This window comes from Microcaecilia unicolor, chromosome 11 (assembly GCF_901765095.1).
Source record: "Microcaecilia unicolor chromosome 11, aMicUni1.1, whole genome shotgun sequence".
Lineage (NCBI taxonomy): Eukaryota > Metazoa > Chordata > Amphibia > Gymnophiona > Siphonopidae > Microcaecilia > Microcaecilia unicolor.
In genome coordinates this window covers 116481584-116499863 of record NC_044041.1, presented here as the reverse complement: position 1 = coordinate 116499863, position 18280 = coordinate 116481584, and the positions used below count along the sequence as shown (strand labels likewise).

The 18280-nt window shown below is 44.0% G+C and overlaps 1 protein-coding gene across 1 annotated transcript in view; it reads right to left on the bottom strand.

The window, feature by feature from the left end:
- The window catches only part of LOC115479628 (uncharacterized protein C11orf95-like), a 61262-nt gene that overhangs the window by 34894 nt on the left and 8088 nt on the right, over positions 1–18280 (bottom strand). Inside the window, exons 2-6 of the mRNA XM_030217675.1 lie at positions 17130–17654; positions 16410–16764; positions 16066–16160; positions 15288–15821; positions 13907–14341 (exon numbers count right to left, since the gene is read on the bottom strand). Coding sequence (XP_030073535.1) covers positions 13907–14341; positions 15288–15821; positions 16066–16160; positions 16410–16764; positions 17130–17654 — 1944 coding nt within the window. The remainder of the gene's footprint in view (positions 1–13906; positions 14342–15287; positions 15822–16065; positions 16161–16409; positions 16765–17129; positions 17655–18280) is intronic.

Genomic DNA, 18280 nt, shown 5'->3' with positions numbered 1-18280 from the left:
TCTATAACATTAGCAAAATTTGGCCTTTCCTCTCTGAGCACACCACCCGAACTCTCATCCATTCTCTCATTACCTCTCGCCATGACTACTGCAACCTACTCCTCACTGGCCTCCCACTTAGCCATCTATCCCCCCTTCAGTCCATTCAGAACTCTGCTGCACGTCTTATCTTTCACCTGGACCGATATACTCATATAACCCCCCTCCTCAAGTCACTTCACTGGCTTCCGATTAGGCACAAATCCAAGAAGACAGAAGGAGCCTCCACGGAAAGTCAAAGCAAAACAGCAAAAGTAGAGGCTGACAAATGCGCAAACCAATAGGGAGATAATCTCAAAAAACAGTTTATTCAGAATATTCATATCAATACCAAGGACCCGACACGGTCCGTGTTTCGGCGCCAAAGCGCCTGCCTCAGGGGTCACAATCAACTTTCTACAAAAAAACAGGACAAATTAAAAACATAATATTAAGAGATTTCAAATAAAATATATCCGCCTTAATAAAATATGTAGCCAAACATATACGGACATTCATAATGGCATTGCAAATTTGTAAATGTATACTGATAAATTATGTAAAACAATGTTAATATATTATAATTATGTGAGCAGATATTGTGGACAGAGAAACACCAAACAATGAAAAGTGATAACTATCAAATAAATGAACTGATAAATGAAAGGCATAGGTCAGGCTGATGAAACATCAACATATCTACATATATATTTATCCTGATCTAATAGTAAAAAATACATTCATACAACTTGAACAAGTAAAATGCTTCAAGACATCATGATCCGACACCATTTAAAACTACATTACATTTACATATTAATTATAAATATAATTCAATAAAATAATGTCAAACCTCTGAGAAGAAGCTGATAGGCTTGAATTCCTTTATGTATGCAAGTTAATCCACTGTAAAAGGATAAAAGCATTTTTAAAAATACTACAGAGGGATAAAATTCCTGTTATTTCATAAAAATGTAAATAAGTTAAAATGGGCCAATCTATATATATGTATATAGACCATCATCTTTATGCAAAACATAAGTGTAAAGCGTGTATTTATGTCTAAACAGGCAAATGTGTAAGTAAACTATTGGAATGTGTTGTGCACTGTAATACCTAAAATTGCTGAATATGTATCATTCGCATGAAACATTCCAAAATAGAGGGATAAAGAGTATATGTCACCTATTGACACTAGCTCACATTACCATCAAGATGTGAAGAGAACGGGAGAGCTATACAGTACACCAAAAAATATAGAGTGATAAATGAAATGACTGAAAAAATAATAATAATATAGTATAAATAAAATGCCTTCCACAAAAAAATGTATATACACATAAGTACATAAGTACATAAGTAGTGCCATACTGGGAAAGACCAAAGGTCCATCTAGCCCAGCATCCTGTCACCGACAGTGGCCAATCCAGGTCAAAGGGCACCTGGCCGCTCCCCAAACGTAAAAACATTCCAGACAAGTTATCCTAAAAATGAGGAAATTTTTCCAGTCCATTTAATAGACGGTCTAACGGACTTGTCCTTTAGGAATCTATCTAACCCCTTTTTAAACTCCGGCAAGCTAACCGCCCGTACCACGTTCTCCGGCAATGAATTCCAGAGTCTAATTACACGTTGGGTGAAGAAAAATTTTGCTTCCGATTCGTTTTAAATTGTACCACACGGTAGCTTCAACTCATGCCCTCTAGTCCTAGTATTTTTGGATAGCGTGAACAGTCGCTTCACATCCACCCGATCCATTCCACTCATTATTTTATACACTTCTATCATATCTCCCCTCAGCCGTCTCTTCTCCAAGCTGAAAAGCCCTAGCCTTCTCAGCCTCTCTTCATAGGAAAGTCGTCCCATCCCCACTGATCATTTTCGTCGCCCTTCGCTGTACCTTTTCCAATTCTACTATATCTTTTTGAGAGAAGGAGACCAGTACTGAACACAATACTCCAGGTGCGGTCGCACCATGGAGCGATACAACGGCATTATAACATCCGCACACCTGGACTCCATACCCTTCTAATAACACCCAACATTCTATTCGCTTTCCTAGCCGCAGCAGCACACTGAGCAGAAGGTTTCAGCGTATCATCGACGACGACACCCAGATCCCTTTCTTGATCCGTAACTCCTAACGCGGAACCTTGCAAGACGTAGCTATAATTCGGGTTCCTCTTACCCACATGCATCACTTTGCACTTGTCAACATTGAACTTCATCTGCCACTTGCACGCCCATTCTCCCAGTCTCGCAAGGTCCTCCTGTAATCGTTCACATTCCTCCTGCGACTTGACGACCCTGAATAATTTTGTGTCATCGGCGAATTTAATTACCTCACTAGTTATTCCCATCTCTAGGTCATTTATAAATACATTACAAAAGCAACGGACCCAGCACAGACCCCTGCGGGACCCCACTAACTACCCTCCTCCACTGAGAATACTGGCCACGCAATCCTACTCTCTGCTTCCTATCTTTCAACCAGTTCTTAATCCATAATAATACCCTACCTCCGATTCCATGACTCTGCAATTTCTTCAGGAGTCTTTCGTGCGGCACTTTGTCAAACGCCTTCTGAAAATCCAGATATACAATATCAACCGGCTCCCCATTGTCCACATGTTTGCTTACCCCCTCAAAAAAAATGCATTAGATTGGTGAGGCAAGACTTCCCTTCACTAAATCCGTGCTGACTTTGTCTCATCAGTCCATGTTTTTGTATATGCTCTGCAATTTTATTCTTAATAATAGCCTCCACCATCTTGCCCGGCACCGACGTCAGACTCACCGGTCTATAATTTCCCGGATCTCCTCTGGAACCTTTCTTAAAATCGGAGTAACATTGGCTACCCTCCAGTCTTTCCGGTATTACACTCGATTTTAGGGACAGATTGCATATTTCTAACAGTAGCTCCGCAAGTTCATTTTTTAGTTCTATTAATACTCTGGGATGAATACCATCAGGTCCCGGTGATTTACTACTCTTCAGCTTGCTGAACTGACCCATTACATTCCTCCAAGGTTACAGAGAATTTGTTTAGTTTCTCCGACTCCCCCGCTTCAATATTCTTTCCGGCACCGGTGTCCCCCCCAAATCCTCCTCGGTGAAGACCGAAGCAAAGAATTCATTTAATTTCTCCGCTACGGCTTTGTCCTCCTTGATCGCACCCTTTAACACCATTTCGTCCAGCGGCCCAACCGACTCTTTGGCCGGTTTCCTGCTTTTAATGTATCTAAAAAAGTTTTTACTATGTATTTTTGCTTCCAACGCTAATTTCTTCTCAAAGGTCCTTTTGTTGCCCTCCTTATCTCCGCTTTGCATTTGGCTTGGCATTCCTTATGATCTATCCTGTTACTTTCAGTTGGTTCTCTTCTCCACTTTCTGAAGGATTGTTTTTGGCTCTAATGATTTCCTTTATCTTACTGTTTAGCCACGCCGGCTGACGTTTAGTCTTTTTCCCTTTTTTCTAATACGTGGAATATATTTGTCCTGAACCTCCAGGATGGTGTTTTTAACAGCATCCACCGCCTGATGCAAGTTTTTTACTCTGCGAGCTGCTCCTTTCAGTCTTTTTTAAACCATTTTTCTCATTTTGTCGTAATCACCCTTTCTATAGTTAAACGCTAGCGTACTTGATTTCCTAGTTTCACTTCCTTCAATGCCAATATCAAAACCGATCATATTATGATCACTGTTATCAAGCGGCCCTCGTATCGTTACCCCCTGCACTAGATCATGAGCACCACTAAGGACTAAGTCTAGTATTTGTCCTTCTCTTGTCGGCTCCTGAACTAGCTGTTCCATGAAGCTGTCCTTGGATTTCATCAAGAAATCTTATGTCCCTTGCGTGTACAGATGTTACATTACCCCAGTCTATATGCGGGTATTGAAATCCCCCATTATTATTGTGTTGCCCAGTTTGTTTGCGTCCCTGATTTCCTTTAACATTTCCGCATCCGTCTGTTCGTCCTGGCCAGGCGGACGGTAGTACACTCCTATCACTATCCTTTTCCCCTTTGCACATGGAATTTCAATCCACAGTGATTCCAAGGAGTGTTTTGCTTCCTGCAGAATTTTCAATCTATTTGATTCAAGGCTCTCGTTAATATACAATGCTACCCCCTCCACCAATCCGATTCACCCTATCACTACGATATAATTTGTACCCCGGTATGACAGTGTCCCACTGGTTATCCTCCTTCCACCAGGTCTCAGAGATGCCTATTATATCTAATTTTTCATTTAGTGCAATATATTCTAACTCCCCCATCTTATTTCTTAGGCTCCTGGCATTCGCATATAGACATTTCAAACTATGTTTGTTGTTCCTAAGTACATCATGCTTAGTACTTGACAGTATTAATTGGCAATCTTTTGTCTGATTTTTATTGTTATTTAAAGATACCCGATCTACTACAATCTCTTTTGCAACCTCACTATCAGGATACTCTATCTTCCCTGTTATGGTGATACATACAAACATACCAAATGGATAGGTATACAGAGGAAAACTACAAACAGACCCATTGCACCAAAAGGCAAAAAAAGTGTGACCAATAAATGCTTGAAAAACAGAACATACTCGGAGTCTAACTTAATTCGATAAAAACAATGAAGCAAGAAATAAATACTCCAAAAAGGGTAAGAGAAATGAAGACCACAAAAACAATCCTGAACAAACAAAAAACTTAAAACTTACCAGAGAGAACAAAGGAACAGCCAACCAATCAGCAAACACCATGTGACAAGAAACAGAATGCCAGGAAATGGCAGTTATTTAAACTAGATAGTCATGCATATGTATGAGCTTCTAGTTAAGTATGTAAATTATCTACCAAAGCTCAAGCAGACAACAAATGACGGCATTACACTGATAGTGAAACCAGTATCGCCCACTCGAAAAAACAAATAAATAAAACAGCAGTAATGTATACCATTAAAAATTATGTTGGCACACAAAAAAATTAATTAATTAAACTTTAAAAAATTAAATAAGACCAAACCATTAAAAATATATAATAATAAACATTAGATGTTCTTAATACAAAAATATGAAGACTAAAAAAATTATATTGGATGAATATATATAAAATTATCAAAAAATATCAAAACAAAAATATATATATATATGCATACACATACACACACATATACGCATATATATGTATATACATATACACATGCATACATACACGCACATATCATTAAACCAGAAACAAATATTAACAAAAGAGCGAATGCTGATACTATTGGCCAAAAGAGATGAAAACCTATTTCTCATAAAAAATGTATCAATTCTAAAGAAGCATTCAGACCATGTGGAGATAACGAATTTAAGAGAAAAATGATTCTTTGTTCCTCTTTTAGTAATTCTGTATCAAGATTTCCTCCTCTCCATGATGCCTTCAAGACTTTGAAAACTACAAATTTTAAATCATTGATATTATGATTCTTATCATGCCAGTGTTCAACTAAAGGAGCGCTGGTAACATGTCGGCTAATGCAGCTTCTATGTTCTATAATATGAGTCTTGACTGCTCTTTTGGTCTTCCCTATATAAAGCATCGGACAAGGGTACATGATAATATAAATAATATTCCTGGTGTTACAGTTAGATAGATGTCTGAGCTTATATTTCTTGTGTGTGTGGGGATGGCTAAATTCTTTACTTACTATAGCATGTGAACATACACTACATCTGCCACAAGTCCTATGACCCTGAAGTAGATCCATAATTGGATCATCTACCTGGTATGGTAATGCTGATGGTACTAGTGATTCTTTAAAATTCCTATTCCTCGAATAGGCAATCACTAGATCCTTATTCCTGAAGCACTCATGCCCCTCCAAAATGTGCCAATGTCTCCTTATGGATTTCTGTATTTGGCTTGCCAGATATGAGTACCTTAATGTGCAAACTAAATCTGGTTTTCTTTTTTCAACCTTGCTTGTCAGTAAATCATCTCTAGACTTCAAACTAGCTTTGAGATATCCTTCTTCAATGCATTGGTTAGGATAGCCTCTGTTTTTAAATCTACTTTTCATTAATTTTGATTGCTCATCGAAGTCATCAACAGTTGTACAAATTCTTTTTAGCCTTAAAAATTGGCTGAATGGTAGATTTCTTTTCAGAGATGAATTATGGAAACTAGTAAAGTCCAAGAATGCATTTTTATCTGTTGGTTTTTGGTATAGGGATGTCGTGAAGCTGTATTCATTTTTCCTTATAAGGAGATCTAAAAAATGAATCTGTTGTGCATCATAGCTAATCTTAAAAGTGAGGTGTGGATCTCTCTCATTTAACCACTCAAAAAATTGTTGTAACAAAATATCTTCACCACGCCATAATAGAAAAATGTCGTCTATGTATCTCTTATAGAAGACAATATTACTTGAAAAGGGGTGGTCTTTCAGAAAGACTTCTTCAAAATTTGCTACGAATAAATTTGCAATGTCTGGTGCCATGGCTGCACCCATTGCTGTACCGCAAATTTGTAAATAAAATTTACCCAAAAAACAAAAATAGTTCTTGGTTAGAGCTATCGTAGCTAATATGAGTATAAACCAGTTAGGAATACGGAGGTTAGTTGTACAATTCTGCAAAGAGGTTTCAATGATCCTTAAGGCTTCAATTTGGGGGATATTTGAGTATAAGGCATCTATATCCAAGGTCACAAGAAGAACATCTGATAGATCACCTTCAAAGTCATCTAATAGATTAATGAGGTGTCCTGAGTCTCTCACGTATGACTCTATCTTAGGTATCAAGGGACGCAGAAAAAAATCTACAAAAATAGATAGAGGTTCTAAAACAGAACCCTTTGCAGATACAATGGGTCTACCAGGTGGTTGTTTGAGGGACTTATGTATCTTAGGTAATGTATATATTGTAGGTATAATGGGAAACTTGACCATTAAAAATTCTCTCTCTTTGGGTGTAAGAAATCCCTTTGAAGTAGCCAAAAGAAGAACTTCTTCTATATATTTTTGTATATCTGTGGTTGGGTCTGTATCAAGCATAATGTAATACTTCCTATCATCCAATTGTCTATTAATCTCCATTATATAATTGTCTCTATCTTGAATCACAATACCACCGCCTTTATCAGCAGGCTTTATAACTATGGCCTGATTGTTGGATAGAGAAAGAACTGCTTCTTTCTCTATCTTAGTGAGATTGTAATACCTCTGTTTTTTCTTTTCCATACGTGATATGTCACGTTTGACACATTCATTAAAAGTGTGTAACAATGGATCCATAGGACCGGGTGGAATCCATTTGGAAGGGTTCTTAACAACAGAAATGTCAGTATAACCTACCTCATTATTAGAGAAGGCATGAATAATCTGTAACTTTCGTGAAAATTTGAATAAGTCAATCTGAGTCTGGAGGGCATTGTATTTAGGTGTGGGCACAAAAGAGAGGCCCATTTTAACTTATTTACATTTTTATGAAATAACAGGAATTTTATCCCTCTGTAGTATTTTTAAAAATGCTTTTATCCTTTTACAGTGGATTAACTTGCATACATAAAGGAATTCAAGCCTATCAGCTTCTTCTCAGAGGTTTGACATTATTTTATTGAATTATATTTATAATTAATATGTAAATGTAATGTAGTTTTAAATGGTGTCGGATCATGATGTCTTGAAGCATTTTACTTGTTCAAGTTGTATGAATGTATTTTTTACTATTAGATCAGGATAAATATATATGTAGATATGTTGATGTTTCATCAGCCTGACCTATGCCTTTCATTTATCAGTTCATTTATTTGATAGTTATCACTTTTCATTGTTTGGTGTTTCTCTGTCCACAATATCTGCTCACATAATTATAATATATTAACATTTTTTTACATAATTTATCAGTATACATTTACAAATTTGCAATGCCATTATGAATGTCCGTATATGTTTGGCTACATATTTTATTAAGGCGGATATATTTTATTTGAAATCTCTTAATATTATGTTTTTAATTTGTCCTGTTCTTTTGTAGAAAGTTGATTGTGACCCCTGAGGCAGGCGCTTTGGTGCCGAAACACAGACCGTGTCGGGTCCTTGATATTGGTATGAATATTCTGAATAAACTGTTTTTTGAGATTATCTCCCTATTGGTTTGCGCATTTGTCAGCCTCTACTTTTGCTTTTTCCGATTAGGCACCGCATACAGTTCAAGCTTCTCCTACTAACCTACAAATGCACTCGATCTGCAGCCCCTCCCTACCTCTCTACCCTCATCTTCCCCTACGTTCCTACCCGTAACCTCCGCTCTCAAGACAAATCCCTCCTTTCAGTACCATTCTCCACCACCGCCAACTCCAGGCTCCGCCCTTTCTGCCTCGCCTCACCCCATGCTTGGAATAAACTCCCTGAGCCCATTCGCTAGGCCCCCTCCCTGCCCATCTTCAAATCCTTGCTCAAAGTCCACCTCTTCAATGTTGCCTTCAGCACCTAACCACCAGACCTTTATTCAGGAAATCTAGACTGCCCCAACTTGACATTTCGTCCTTTAGATTGTAAGCTCCTTTGATCAGGGACTGTCCTTCTTTGTTAAACTGTACAGCGCTGCGTAACCCTTGTAGAGCTCTAGAAATGTTAAGTAGTAGTAGTAACACCACATTCAGGGTGTCCAGACAACACACGAGGCACATTACAGAATCAATTTACTAGAGCTCAGAAAAATAAGACTGGCTATTTCAGTGTTATTTATTTGGATTTTGCTCACACCTTTTTCAGTAGTAGCTCAAGGTAAGTTACATTCAGCCCTTGGAGGGCTCACAATCTAAGTTTGTACCTGAGGAATGGAGAGTTAAGTGACTTGCCCAAGATCGCAAACAGCAGCAGTGGGATTTGAACCGGTCACCACTTGATGTCAAGACTGGTGCTCTAACCACTAGGCCATTCCTCCACACACAAACTACAAAATCAGATTGTCCGTCTGAATGTGGACTATCAAGTGGCCATGTACTATAACAAGCAGCAAAGAGGCATCAGTTCCAAGAAACTTTACCAGGAGCAGTTACAAATTTGGTAGTTAGCCAATCATCTCAATGCAGTCCTGGCCTCCTATTTACCAGGCAACCAGAATATCATAGCCAAAAGACCCAGGGCCAGATGCACTAAACTTAACGAGCCATTAACGAGCAAGTAGTAAACCGTGGCATGCACTAAATGCTTTTCTGAGCCGTTTTCCGATCGCGGTAGCAGCTAACGAAAACGGAATGCAGATGAGCAAATTAGTACCCCAATGTGTATAAATCGTATTGTAATGAGATGCACTACCGTTTTCCAATTGGCTAACCGTGGAAAATCTAACGGGAGGTCTGTACCTCTCGTTGGGGCTGCGCAGCCTCTAAAAACTTCTATAAATGTAACAACAACACAAAAAAAAAAAAAAATCGGGAAAAAAAAGTCCAAGTGCCTCGTCAAGGATGTCTAACATGACGTCTTCCTGCAGCTTCTGTGATGAGCGTCCTTCTTGGGCGTGTTTTTCTTACCTGCAATTAGGAAGGACTTCTCTGAAAAAAAAAAAAAAAAAAAGGACGTCCCTGTTTTTCTTACCTGCCTGAACTGACCACAATCATAGTTCTCTGAACAGTCCCCTCCAAGGTTGTTTTCAGCTTGTGCCCCCCCCCCCCCCCCACAAGATCAGGACGTGCGAGGATGTCCAAATCAAAACTTTTTGGATGTCCCTCCCTCCAGGTCTCTCTCAGCCAATCACAGCGTGTTTAGCTGTTACCAGTATCAGCTAAAAGCGCTGGGATTGGCTAAGAGAGACCTGGAGGGAGGAACGTCCAAAAAGTTTTGATTTGGATGTACTCGCTCGTCCCGATCCTGGGGGGGGGGGGGGGGGGCGCGCAAGATGAAAACAACCTTGGAGGGGACTGTTGAGAGAACTGTGGTTGTGGTAAGTTCAGGCAGGTAAGAAAAACAGGAACATCCTTTTTTTTCTTCAGAGAAGTCCTTCCTAATTGCCTGATGAAAGCCTGCCTTTAACATGCAAAGCAGTAAACAATGGAAATGTTAAGAGCAGTAGCACTTAAATTAACTGGGGCTCTTTTCAGACAAGTTTCCTGCTGGTCAGGGATGTCCTTTTTTGTTGTTGTTGTTTTTTTGAGTGAAGGACGTCCTTGGCATGTGCGGAGCAGCGAGCATAACGCTTGGCTGCTCTGCGCATGCTTGACCGGCCGACTGGCTTCCGAGGGAATAGAGAATGCAAGTAAGCTACAACGAGCAGCTCATTTGCATTCCCTTTTCTTGATGCATGGCCGTTCCCTACCAATTCGCTATGGAATCGGTAAGGGAAGGGCTCTTCCGAGGACCTTAGTGCATCTGCCCCTCAGTTGCCAGTTTTAGCCACCTGTCACGTCCCTCATCGGGGTGACTCAGCTCCCGCGGACGCGCTTCGGAGTTGGCTGCCTTCCCTCGTGCCATTGGTCGGCCTATCTTGTTCCCTCGCCAGAACGCCGGCCATCACGGCCATGCTGTTTCCAATCGCCGACCACTGGGCCCGCGTCAACGGAGGCGAAGATGGCGCCGGTGTTCGATGGCCGGCTTCTCTTCCGGACGCGGAGCCCAGGAAGCGAAGTTACGCTTTGAGAGTTCCTGATTGGTTAGGGTACAGCGGGGCTCCGCCTCCGGTCCAACAAGGCGCCTATTCTGGAAGCTCCTCGGATGACGTCTCCTGTGGCTCCCACACTCCCCAGCTGATGCTCTGCTCCCTGATGGGGAGGAGTACTTAAGGAGCAGCATTTCTCAGAATCATTGCTTCGGCTTCTCGTCTCAGAGGACTTAGCTTTTGCGTGTAGTCTCCTGAATCTTCTACTACTTGACCTGACTCGACCTCTGCTAGTTCCTGACAACCCCTGCTTGCCGCCAGCCTCAACCTCTGCTCGTTCCTGACTATACTTGCTTGCTGCCAGCCTCGATCTCTGCTTGCTCCTGACCATCTCTGCTTGCTGCCAGCCTCGACCTCTGTTAGTTCCTGACCATCAGTGCCTGCTGCTCATCAGTCCGCTTTCTGGTCTCTGTCCTCTCTCCGTCCAGTCAGTCCGTCAACCCCCACGGTTTCAGAAGTCCCATTGGCCGCCTGCAGCTGGCAGCTCAACTCCTGGTGAATGGCGGCCGCCACGGGTGAAGTCTGGGGGTTGGTCGGCTGTCCTTTGGAGGACTGCGGTTCCATACACCTCCGCCCTCCAGCAGGACCCAAGGGCTCACGAGAATCTTCAAACAAGACACCACCCAAGTGGTCTCTGAAGATCACATTCAACAACTCTTTCAAAAGTGGGGTACTCCTTGGATCAATTTGTTTGTAATGCAAACCAATGCAAAATGTCCTCTATTTTGCTCCAAGTTACCAGCGCCAAACAGACTAGCAGCACACGCCTTTACAATCACTTGAAATTAAGGGCTACTGTATGCATTTCTCCCATTCCCTATGATTTGCAGAATATGAAAGCTACAGAAAAAAAGTGTGAAAGTTTCTTCTGGCACCAGACTGGCCAAGACAACTGTGATACCCGATTTTAGGCAGACTGGGAAGTCATCCACCGATACTCCTTCCTCAAGAGGAAGATTTCAGCACTCAAAACAACGAGACCTTGGTTCACCCAGAACTTCCATCTCTCAATCTGAGTGCTTGGCTGCTAGAATCACCACCATAGATGGTCCCCAGTTGTCTCAGGGAGTGATAGAAGTGATTTAGCTGTGTGAAAGGACGCCACAAAAAAAAAAAAAAAAGCATAAGCACTTCAATTGCAACACTTTGAACACTGGTGTGATATATAAAAACCTAATCCATACAAATTTTCCTATCAACCGTTTTAGACTACCTCCTTTAACCACTCCAATTCAGGCTTAGCCACATCTTCAGTCAGAGAGCATCTTGTAGCACTTTCAATGTTTCATGACTTCATTGAAGATGTTCCACTGGCAAAGCATAATATAACAAGAAGATTCCTAAAAGACCTAATATATTTGAAACCACCCATTAGACTTCCTACTCCAGCATGGGACCTTAATTCAGTTCTGCACCAGTTGACATCTTCAACTTTCAAGCCATTCTCCACCATTCCTTTAAAATATTTGACATGGAAAACAGTATTCCTGTTAGAAATTACCTCTGTGCAGAGAATAAGCAAGATCCAAGCATTAGTTTATTATCCTCCTTACATGCAGTTATTAAATTGAAAAGTTTTACTTTGCGCATGCCCCAAATTCCTGCCTAAGCTGGTATCGGAGTTCCATCTTAACCAGCCGATTGTCCTACTGGTATTTTATCCTCCTTCTCACCACAATGAACACAAGAAACTCATGTAGACTGCAAAAGAGGCATCCAGTGTTATTTGGACATAACTAGATCATTACAGAGACAGTTTCAGCTCTTCATTTCTTTTGACCCTAAAAGATCTCAACCTCCAGTGACAAAGCGGACCTTATCCAACTGGATAGCTGACTACTACTGCGATCAGTGACCTCACTAAGGTCATTCCTAGAGCTACAGCTCACTGTCTACAATTCATGGCTACTACACAAATACATCTGCAAAGAGCCTCGCCACAAGACATTTGTAGGGCTGGTCCAACATACATGCCTTTGTAAAGCAATATTTCCTGGACCATTCATCTCATATGGACTCAATATTTGGGCAGACAGCACTCCACTCTCTAGATTAATGCTTCAATCCCCCTCCTCCAATATAAGTGCAGGTTGCAGAACTTAAGAGTTGCATGTAGTATGACTGTTATTATCTCTGCAACCTTCAGCTTGGGAGTCACCACTTGTGTGGCTCAAAGATCCGCTGTCCATGGAGAAAACAAAGGATGCATACCTGTAATGGTTGTTCTCTGTGGATGAATCTTTCAGCCACACATACCCTCCCTTCCAACCCACAGTTGAAGTGAGCTTGATGATGAACTAATGAGCTACTTTACATACAGTAGGGTACAGTAGGTGGGAACACCCACACATCCAGCCTGATCAGCTCCATCACCATGACATCACTACTTGTGTAGCTAAAAGAGTGATCTGTCCATGGAGAACATCTATTACAGCTATGCAACTCTGTTTTCACCCCTGCTGTGGAGACATATACACACAGGAGAAGGGTATGGGATTTGATATACTGAAATTTCTGTGTTTACAATCAAAGCGGTTTACGTATTATATACAGATACTTATAGAGGGTTAAGTGACTTGCCCAGAGTCAAAGGGCCTGCAGTGGGAATGAAATCTACCTCCCCAGGTACCAGGGGCATAGCTACGTTGGCCACGGGGTCATGGGCCCCCACAGGTTACGCCCTGGCCCCCTCTACATTTGACCTCCCCCCCCCCCCGCCGCATCAGGTACTACTACTACTTAACATTTCTAGAGCGCTACTAGGGTTACGCAGCGCTGTACAATTTAACAAAGAGAGACAGTCCCTGCTCAAAGAGCTTACAATCTACCTTGTTTGCTGGCAGGGGTCCCCAATCCCTGCCAGCCGAATAGTTTTCTTCAGCGCCGGTCGACTCCGGCGCCTTCGTTGTGGGATTACATGCATGGTGCAGGACGTAAGGCGTCAGAAACAGATGATCCCACAACGAAGGCGCCGGAGTCGACCGGCGCTGAAGACTCTTCGGCTGGCGGGGATTGGGGACCCCTGCCAGCAAACAAGGTACCTGATGTGGCAGCAGGGCAGGGGGGGTTTGCGGTTGTGGTCCAAAGCGGCGGGGGTCGGCGGTTAAACAGTGCCCCCCCACCTCGGGCTCTGGCCCCCCTCCCACCGAGGTCTGGCTACGCCCTTGCCAGGTACTCAGGCTGCTGCACACACACAACTTCATTTCTTTCAAACATGTTAGACAGAAATTTGCACCATGACTCCCATCACTTACCTTCCATCTCAATTTCAGCACTAGGAGCCTCCAAGTCAGGCATATCGAGCTGGGCAAGTTTGTTGACCCATTTCTCCACCACAGCGGCTTTCTCCTGTGGACTGAGGAAGGCAGAGTCTGGGTGACTTTCCTGCACGTGGGCTTTGATGACACTTAGCTTCATGGCAGGCAGATCCACACCACAGACCATGCAAACCAACCCATTTCGCGATTCATTCTGATCCACCAGGTGCACCATCCGCCAGCGCTCCTGGAAGTAACGGCGCTGGCCCCGGCCTCTGCCCCGTCGGCCTCCCAGACTCATTTCCCATGAGACCAAGTCCACACCATGCTCCCAACCCGCATGACAGCTCTGTGGTGCTGGTGCTGCTTCTGCTTCCTGTGTTGGTGGTGGGGCCACAGGGGGATCTGGGGAAGCATTAGCCAAAGGCTCAACTGGAAAGAGGAATGGGGTGGGGAGGAAAGAGCAGGGAAAAAGAGAGGAAAAAAAAGAGAATTACAATTTTGTCCTCAAAGTTGAAGCCACTGCCAGATAGGCAGTTGGAAAACATCCATCCATCATATAAAGCTATGACACAGTGGGGTGAAACCCAGCACAAAACCTCTTGCAAAAAGGAACAAAACATACACTTCTTTTAATCATAAAATATGTGGTCAGAAAAGGACCACCTGGTCCACCCAATACCCTTCTGTAGCTCCCTACTGTGCTGTCACAGGTTTTCTTCTTCCTCCCTCCTCCTGTGTGTCTATCCCATGCTTGAATTACAGCTCTGGCTTCTGTAACCTCCGCTGGGTATATGTTCCAGGTGTCCACCAACCTCCCAGTGACAAAATATTTTTTCACATTCTTTTAGAGTTCCCCTCCCTTCAATGTTTCATCTCTGGTACCTTATTAAACCTGCTGAATATCAATGTTTAGATCGTATCTCCCCTTTTCCCTCTTTCTTTTAAGAAGTACAGCTTGGGCTCCCCTAGTCTACTTCTATATGACTTCTGGTGCAGTCTATGCACCATTTTGGTGACTCCCCTTTCGAGCATGTCTATCGTATTAATGTCTTTGTAAATAGACAATAAACAAAACAAAAAATGAAGTCCTAGGTCTTCACAAGAAAATAGCAACAGCAGGAGACCATTCTGCTATAGGAAGGATCCCCAGCTGCCACCTTCTCAGTGGTTAGCTTGCGATTCATAGTACTCAACAGGAAATACCCATGGCCCATACCAATGCTAGTTGAAGGTTTGTTTGTTTTTTTTTTTTTTTTTGGGGGGGGGGGGGGGGGGGGGGGGGGAGAAAGGATATCGCCCGAGAGAGCCTGCCCGATAGAGGGGTGTAGAAAATCGGGACAAGCACACTCGGCCCCAGGCTTTATCCCCCCCTTACCCTGCATGCCATTTGCAGCAATGAAGGACTCCGAAGCTTCTGGGAAGATGGCCCCCATGCCCACCAGCTGGGCGATTTTCTGGTTCCACTCCTGCACAATAAGGATCTTTTCCTGGTCGTTGAGGAAGCTGGTGTCTGGGTGTTTCTGCTTGATGTGTCGCTTGATAGTGCTCATTTTTAGGGTGGCCAGGGAGCTCCCACACACCATGCAGATTAGTCCATGGCGCAAACAGTTGTAATCCATCAGGTATTCCATGCGCCAGCGCTCTTGGTAGTAGCGCCGGTGGTCTCGGCCACGCCCATGACCGCTGCCCAGCCCAGAGTCTGCATCCTCATCCCCTTCCCAGGGAAGGCTCTCTGGGCCGCCCTGCACATTGGCAAGACCCTTGCTGGTTGCCATTTCTGGAACGCTGCAGAGAGGCGCCACTTCCTCCTCTGGTTTCACCATGGATCCATCCAACTCTATACCGTTCAGCTCCTGGGAGTCTGGGACAGGAGACACAGCTGTGGTTGATGCAGGGGCAGGGTTCTCAACTGTGAGGGACAGAGCCAGAGAGAAACATAGAAAATTCATGTGCCTTGTAGGAAGGAAGACGGGGGCCTGTTCTTCAGTATAGCGGCCTCTGTGCTGTGGAATAGAATAGGGTACCTCCTTATGCAAGATTATACAGTACACTAATAACATCTGTTAACCATCTGATGTATGACCCACAACATCTGAGACAGGAGACACAAAGAAATCCAGGAAAGTGAAAAGGAAACAAAAGAAGGCACCCACCTTTATAAACTGCCAGAATTCTGGGTGGCTCCTGTACTGCCACCGCTTTCAGCTCTTGCTCCTGCAGCTGCTGCTCCTGTGGCTGCTGTTCCTGCAGCTTTTCCTCCCGCAGCTGTGGTTCCTGCAGTTTTTGCTCCAATAGCTTTTCTTCCCGTAGCTTTTCTTCTCGCAGCTGTTGCTCCCGCTGCTTCTGCTCCCGCAGCTGTTGCTCCTGCTGCTTCTGCTCCTGCAGCTCCCGCTCTTGCTGCTCCCGCAGCTGCTGCTCTTGCTGCTCCCGCAGCTGCTGCTCCCGCAGCTGCTGCTCTTGCTGCTCCTGTAGCTGCTGCTGCTCCTGCAGCTCTTGCTCCTGCTCAGCCCGTTGCACCTCCTCCAGCATCGTCTTGGTATTCCAGGCCCCCAAGATGCAGCATTTCTCCTCCTCAGTGAAGCTCAGGGAGGTAGGGTGGGCCTCCAGCACGTGCTGCTTTATGTCGTCCAGACTCAGTGTGGGCAACACGTTGCCACACAGCATACAAAAGAGTTTGTTCTTTTGACTGTCATAGTCCATCAGAAACTCCACCCGGAACCAGCTCTGCAGGGACTCGTTCAGGTACTGCTCCAGGTTCTTGGTGTCTTGAGGCCCCTTGGTTTGCCGCAGGCGTTTGCTAATGGGAGCAAGCCTCCTCCGTCTTCGCCGCACTGCAGGTAATCCGAAACCCTCTGAAAGTGCAACAGAAGCTTGTTAGTGGTAACCAAGCCCAGAGGACTTTATAAAGGGAACCAAATGAAGGGTGGGACACGGGGACACAAACTCCTCTGCCAACTAAAAGCCTGGGTTTGGTTCTAAACTCTGGCTTGTGCTCCTCAGGTTAACAATGCTGATTTCTGTTTCACCCTTCTCCCCAGTAAACCAAAACTAATCTATTAATCGGAGGCATTATCCTGTAGCACCTCCTAGGAAGGGGGAGAAAAAAATGCCCAAACCATAAGAGTAACCAGAGAAACCAGGAAGGGCAGAAGCCAGTTTCTCAAAGTGGTGAGTTGTGGAGGTAGAAGTCATGTGATGCCATGGTAGAAAATCATACCTGAGTCCCCTTGCAGCCCATCTGCTAGGACATTTGCTTCCTTGCTCCCGGGTGGTGGGGTTTCCATGGACAAGTGGGCATCCCAGCTATTAATAATAACCTCCTTCTCCTTCACAGACCAGTTGACAGAGTAGGGGTGCTTCTGGCGGATGTGCCTCTTGATGGTACTGAGCTTCAGTGTGGCCAGCGAGCTACCACACACCATGCAGATCATTCCGTGGCAGCGGGGATCAAAATCCATCAGGTACTCCATACGCCAGTGGCTGTGGTAGTAACGCCGGTGGTCCCGACCAGGGATGCGGCTTTTCCCAGGCCGGGAAGCACGGTCCTCGCAGTGGTCTCCATGCCGCCGCCCTGTAGCAGGCTGTAGCAGCAACAGTCCCCCATCCCCAGTGGGTCCCAGGCTGCTGCTGCTATCCTGAGAGCTCCAGGAAAGTTCTTGACTTGGGAGGAGATCACTGTCCCGACTGCCACTTCCCTGGGAGCAGGACAAGCCGCTGGCATCCAACAACAGCTCTTCTTCCCCTGTTGAGAGGAACAACAAAAAGCAGTCGGTTTGCTTTCTAAAAAAATAAATTATCTGTACTCAGATGCAGGGCTGTCCAGGGCAAATGCTGCTTGTTAAAACCAGAGCCTCACTATGGTGCAATCTTCCCTCCTGCCAGCAGAGAGCCGCCTCTTACCCAATGGGATCTTCCCTTCCACTAAGCAAAAAAGAAAGTAGGGGAGGACCAATACAATTCCAGATCTGCGTCAGTCAAGTCTGACTAATAACAACTGGTTTTTAGTTACCCTTGAGTTGAAATTCTATCGGTCCTCCCCTAATTCCAATTTTGCTTTGCACCTTCTCTTCCACTGTCATACCTAGGAAAAAACCAAAGTGCAGAGGGGGGCAGAGAGGAGAAAGAAAAATGTACCAATGGGCAGTAATGTAAACTATTACATCAGAAAGAAGAGAGACATGGAAACCAGTGATGCTTTATTCTTTCCTCCATTCCCCTGCCCACTGGTGCCACTCCCTGACTCTCCTCCCCAAACACACACACAATGGTGCCTCCTTTCTCACCTTTTCACCCCCCCCCCCCCCCCGCCAAATACAATAGTGCTTTTCTTTCATTCCCCCACCCCATGCTCACTGGTGCCTTGTCCTC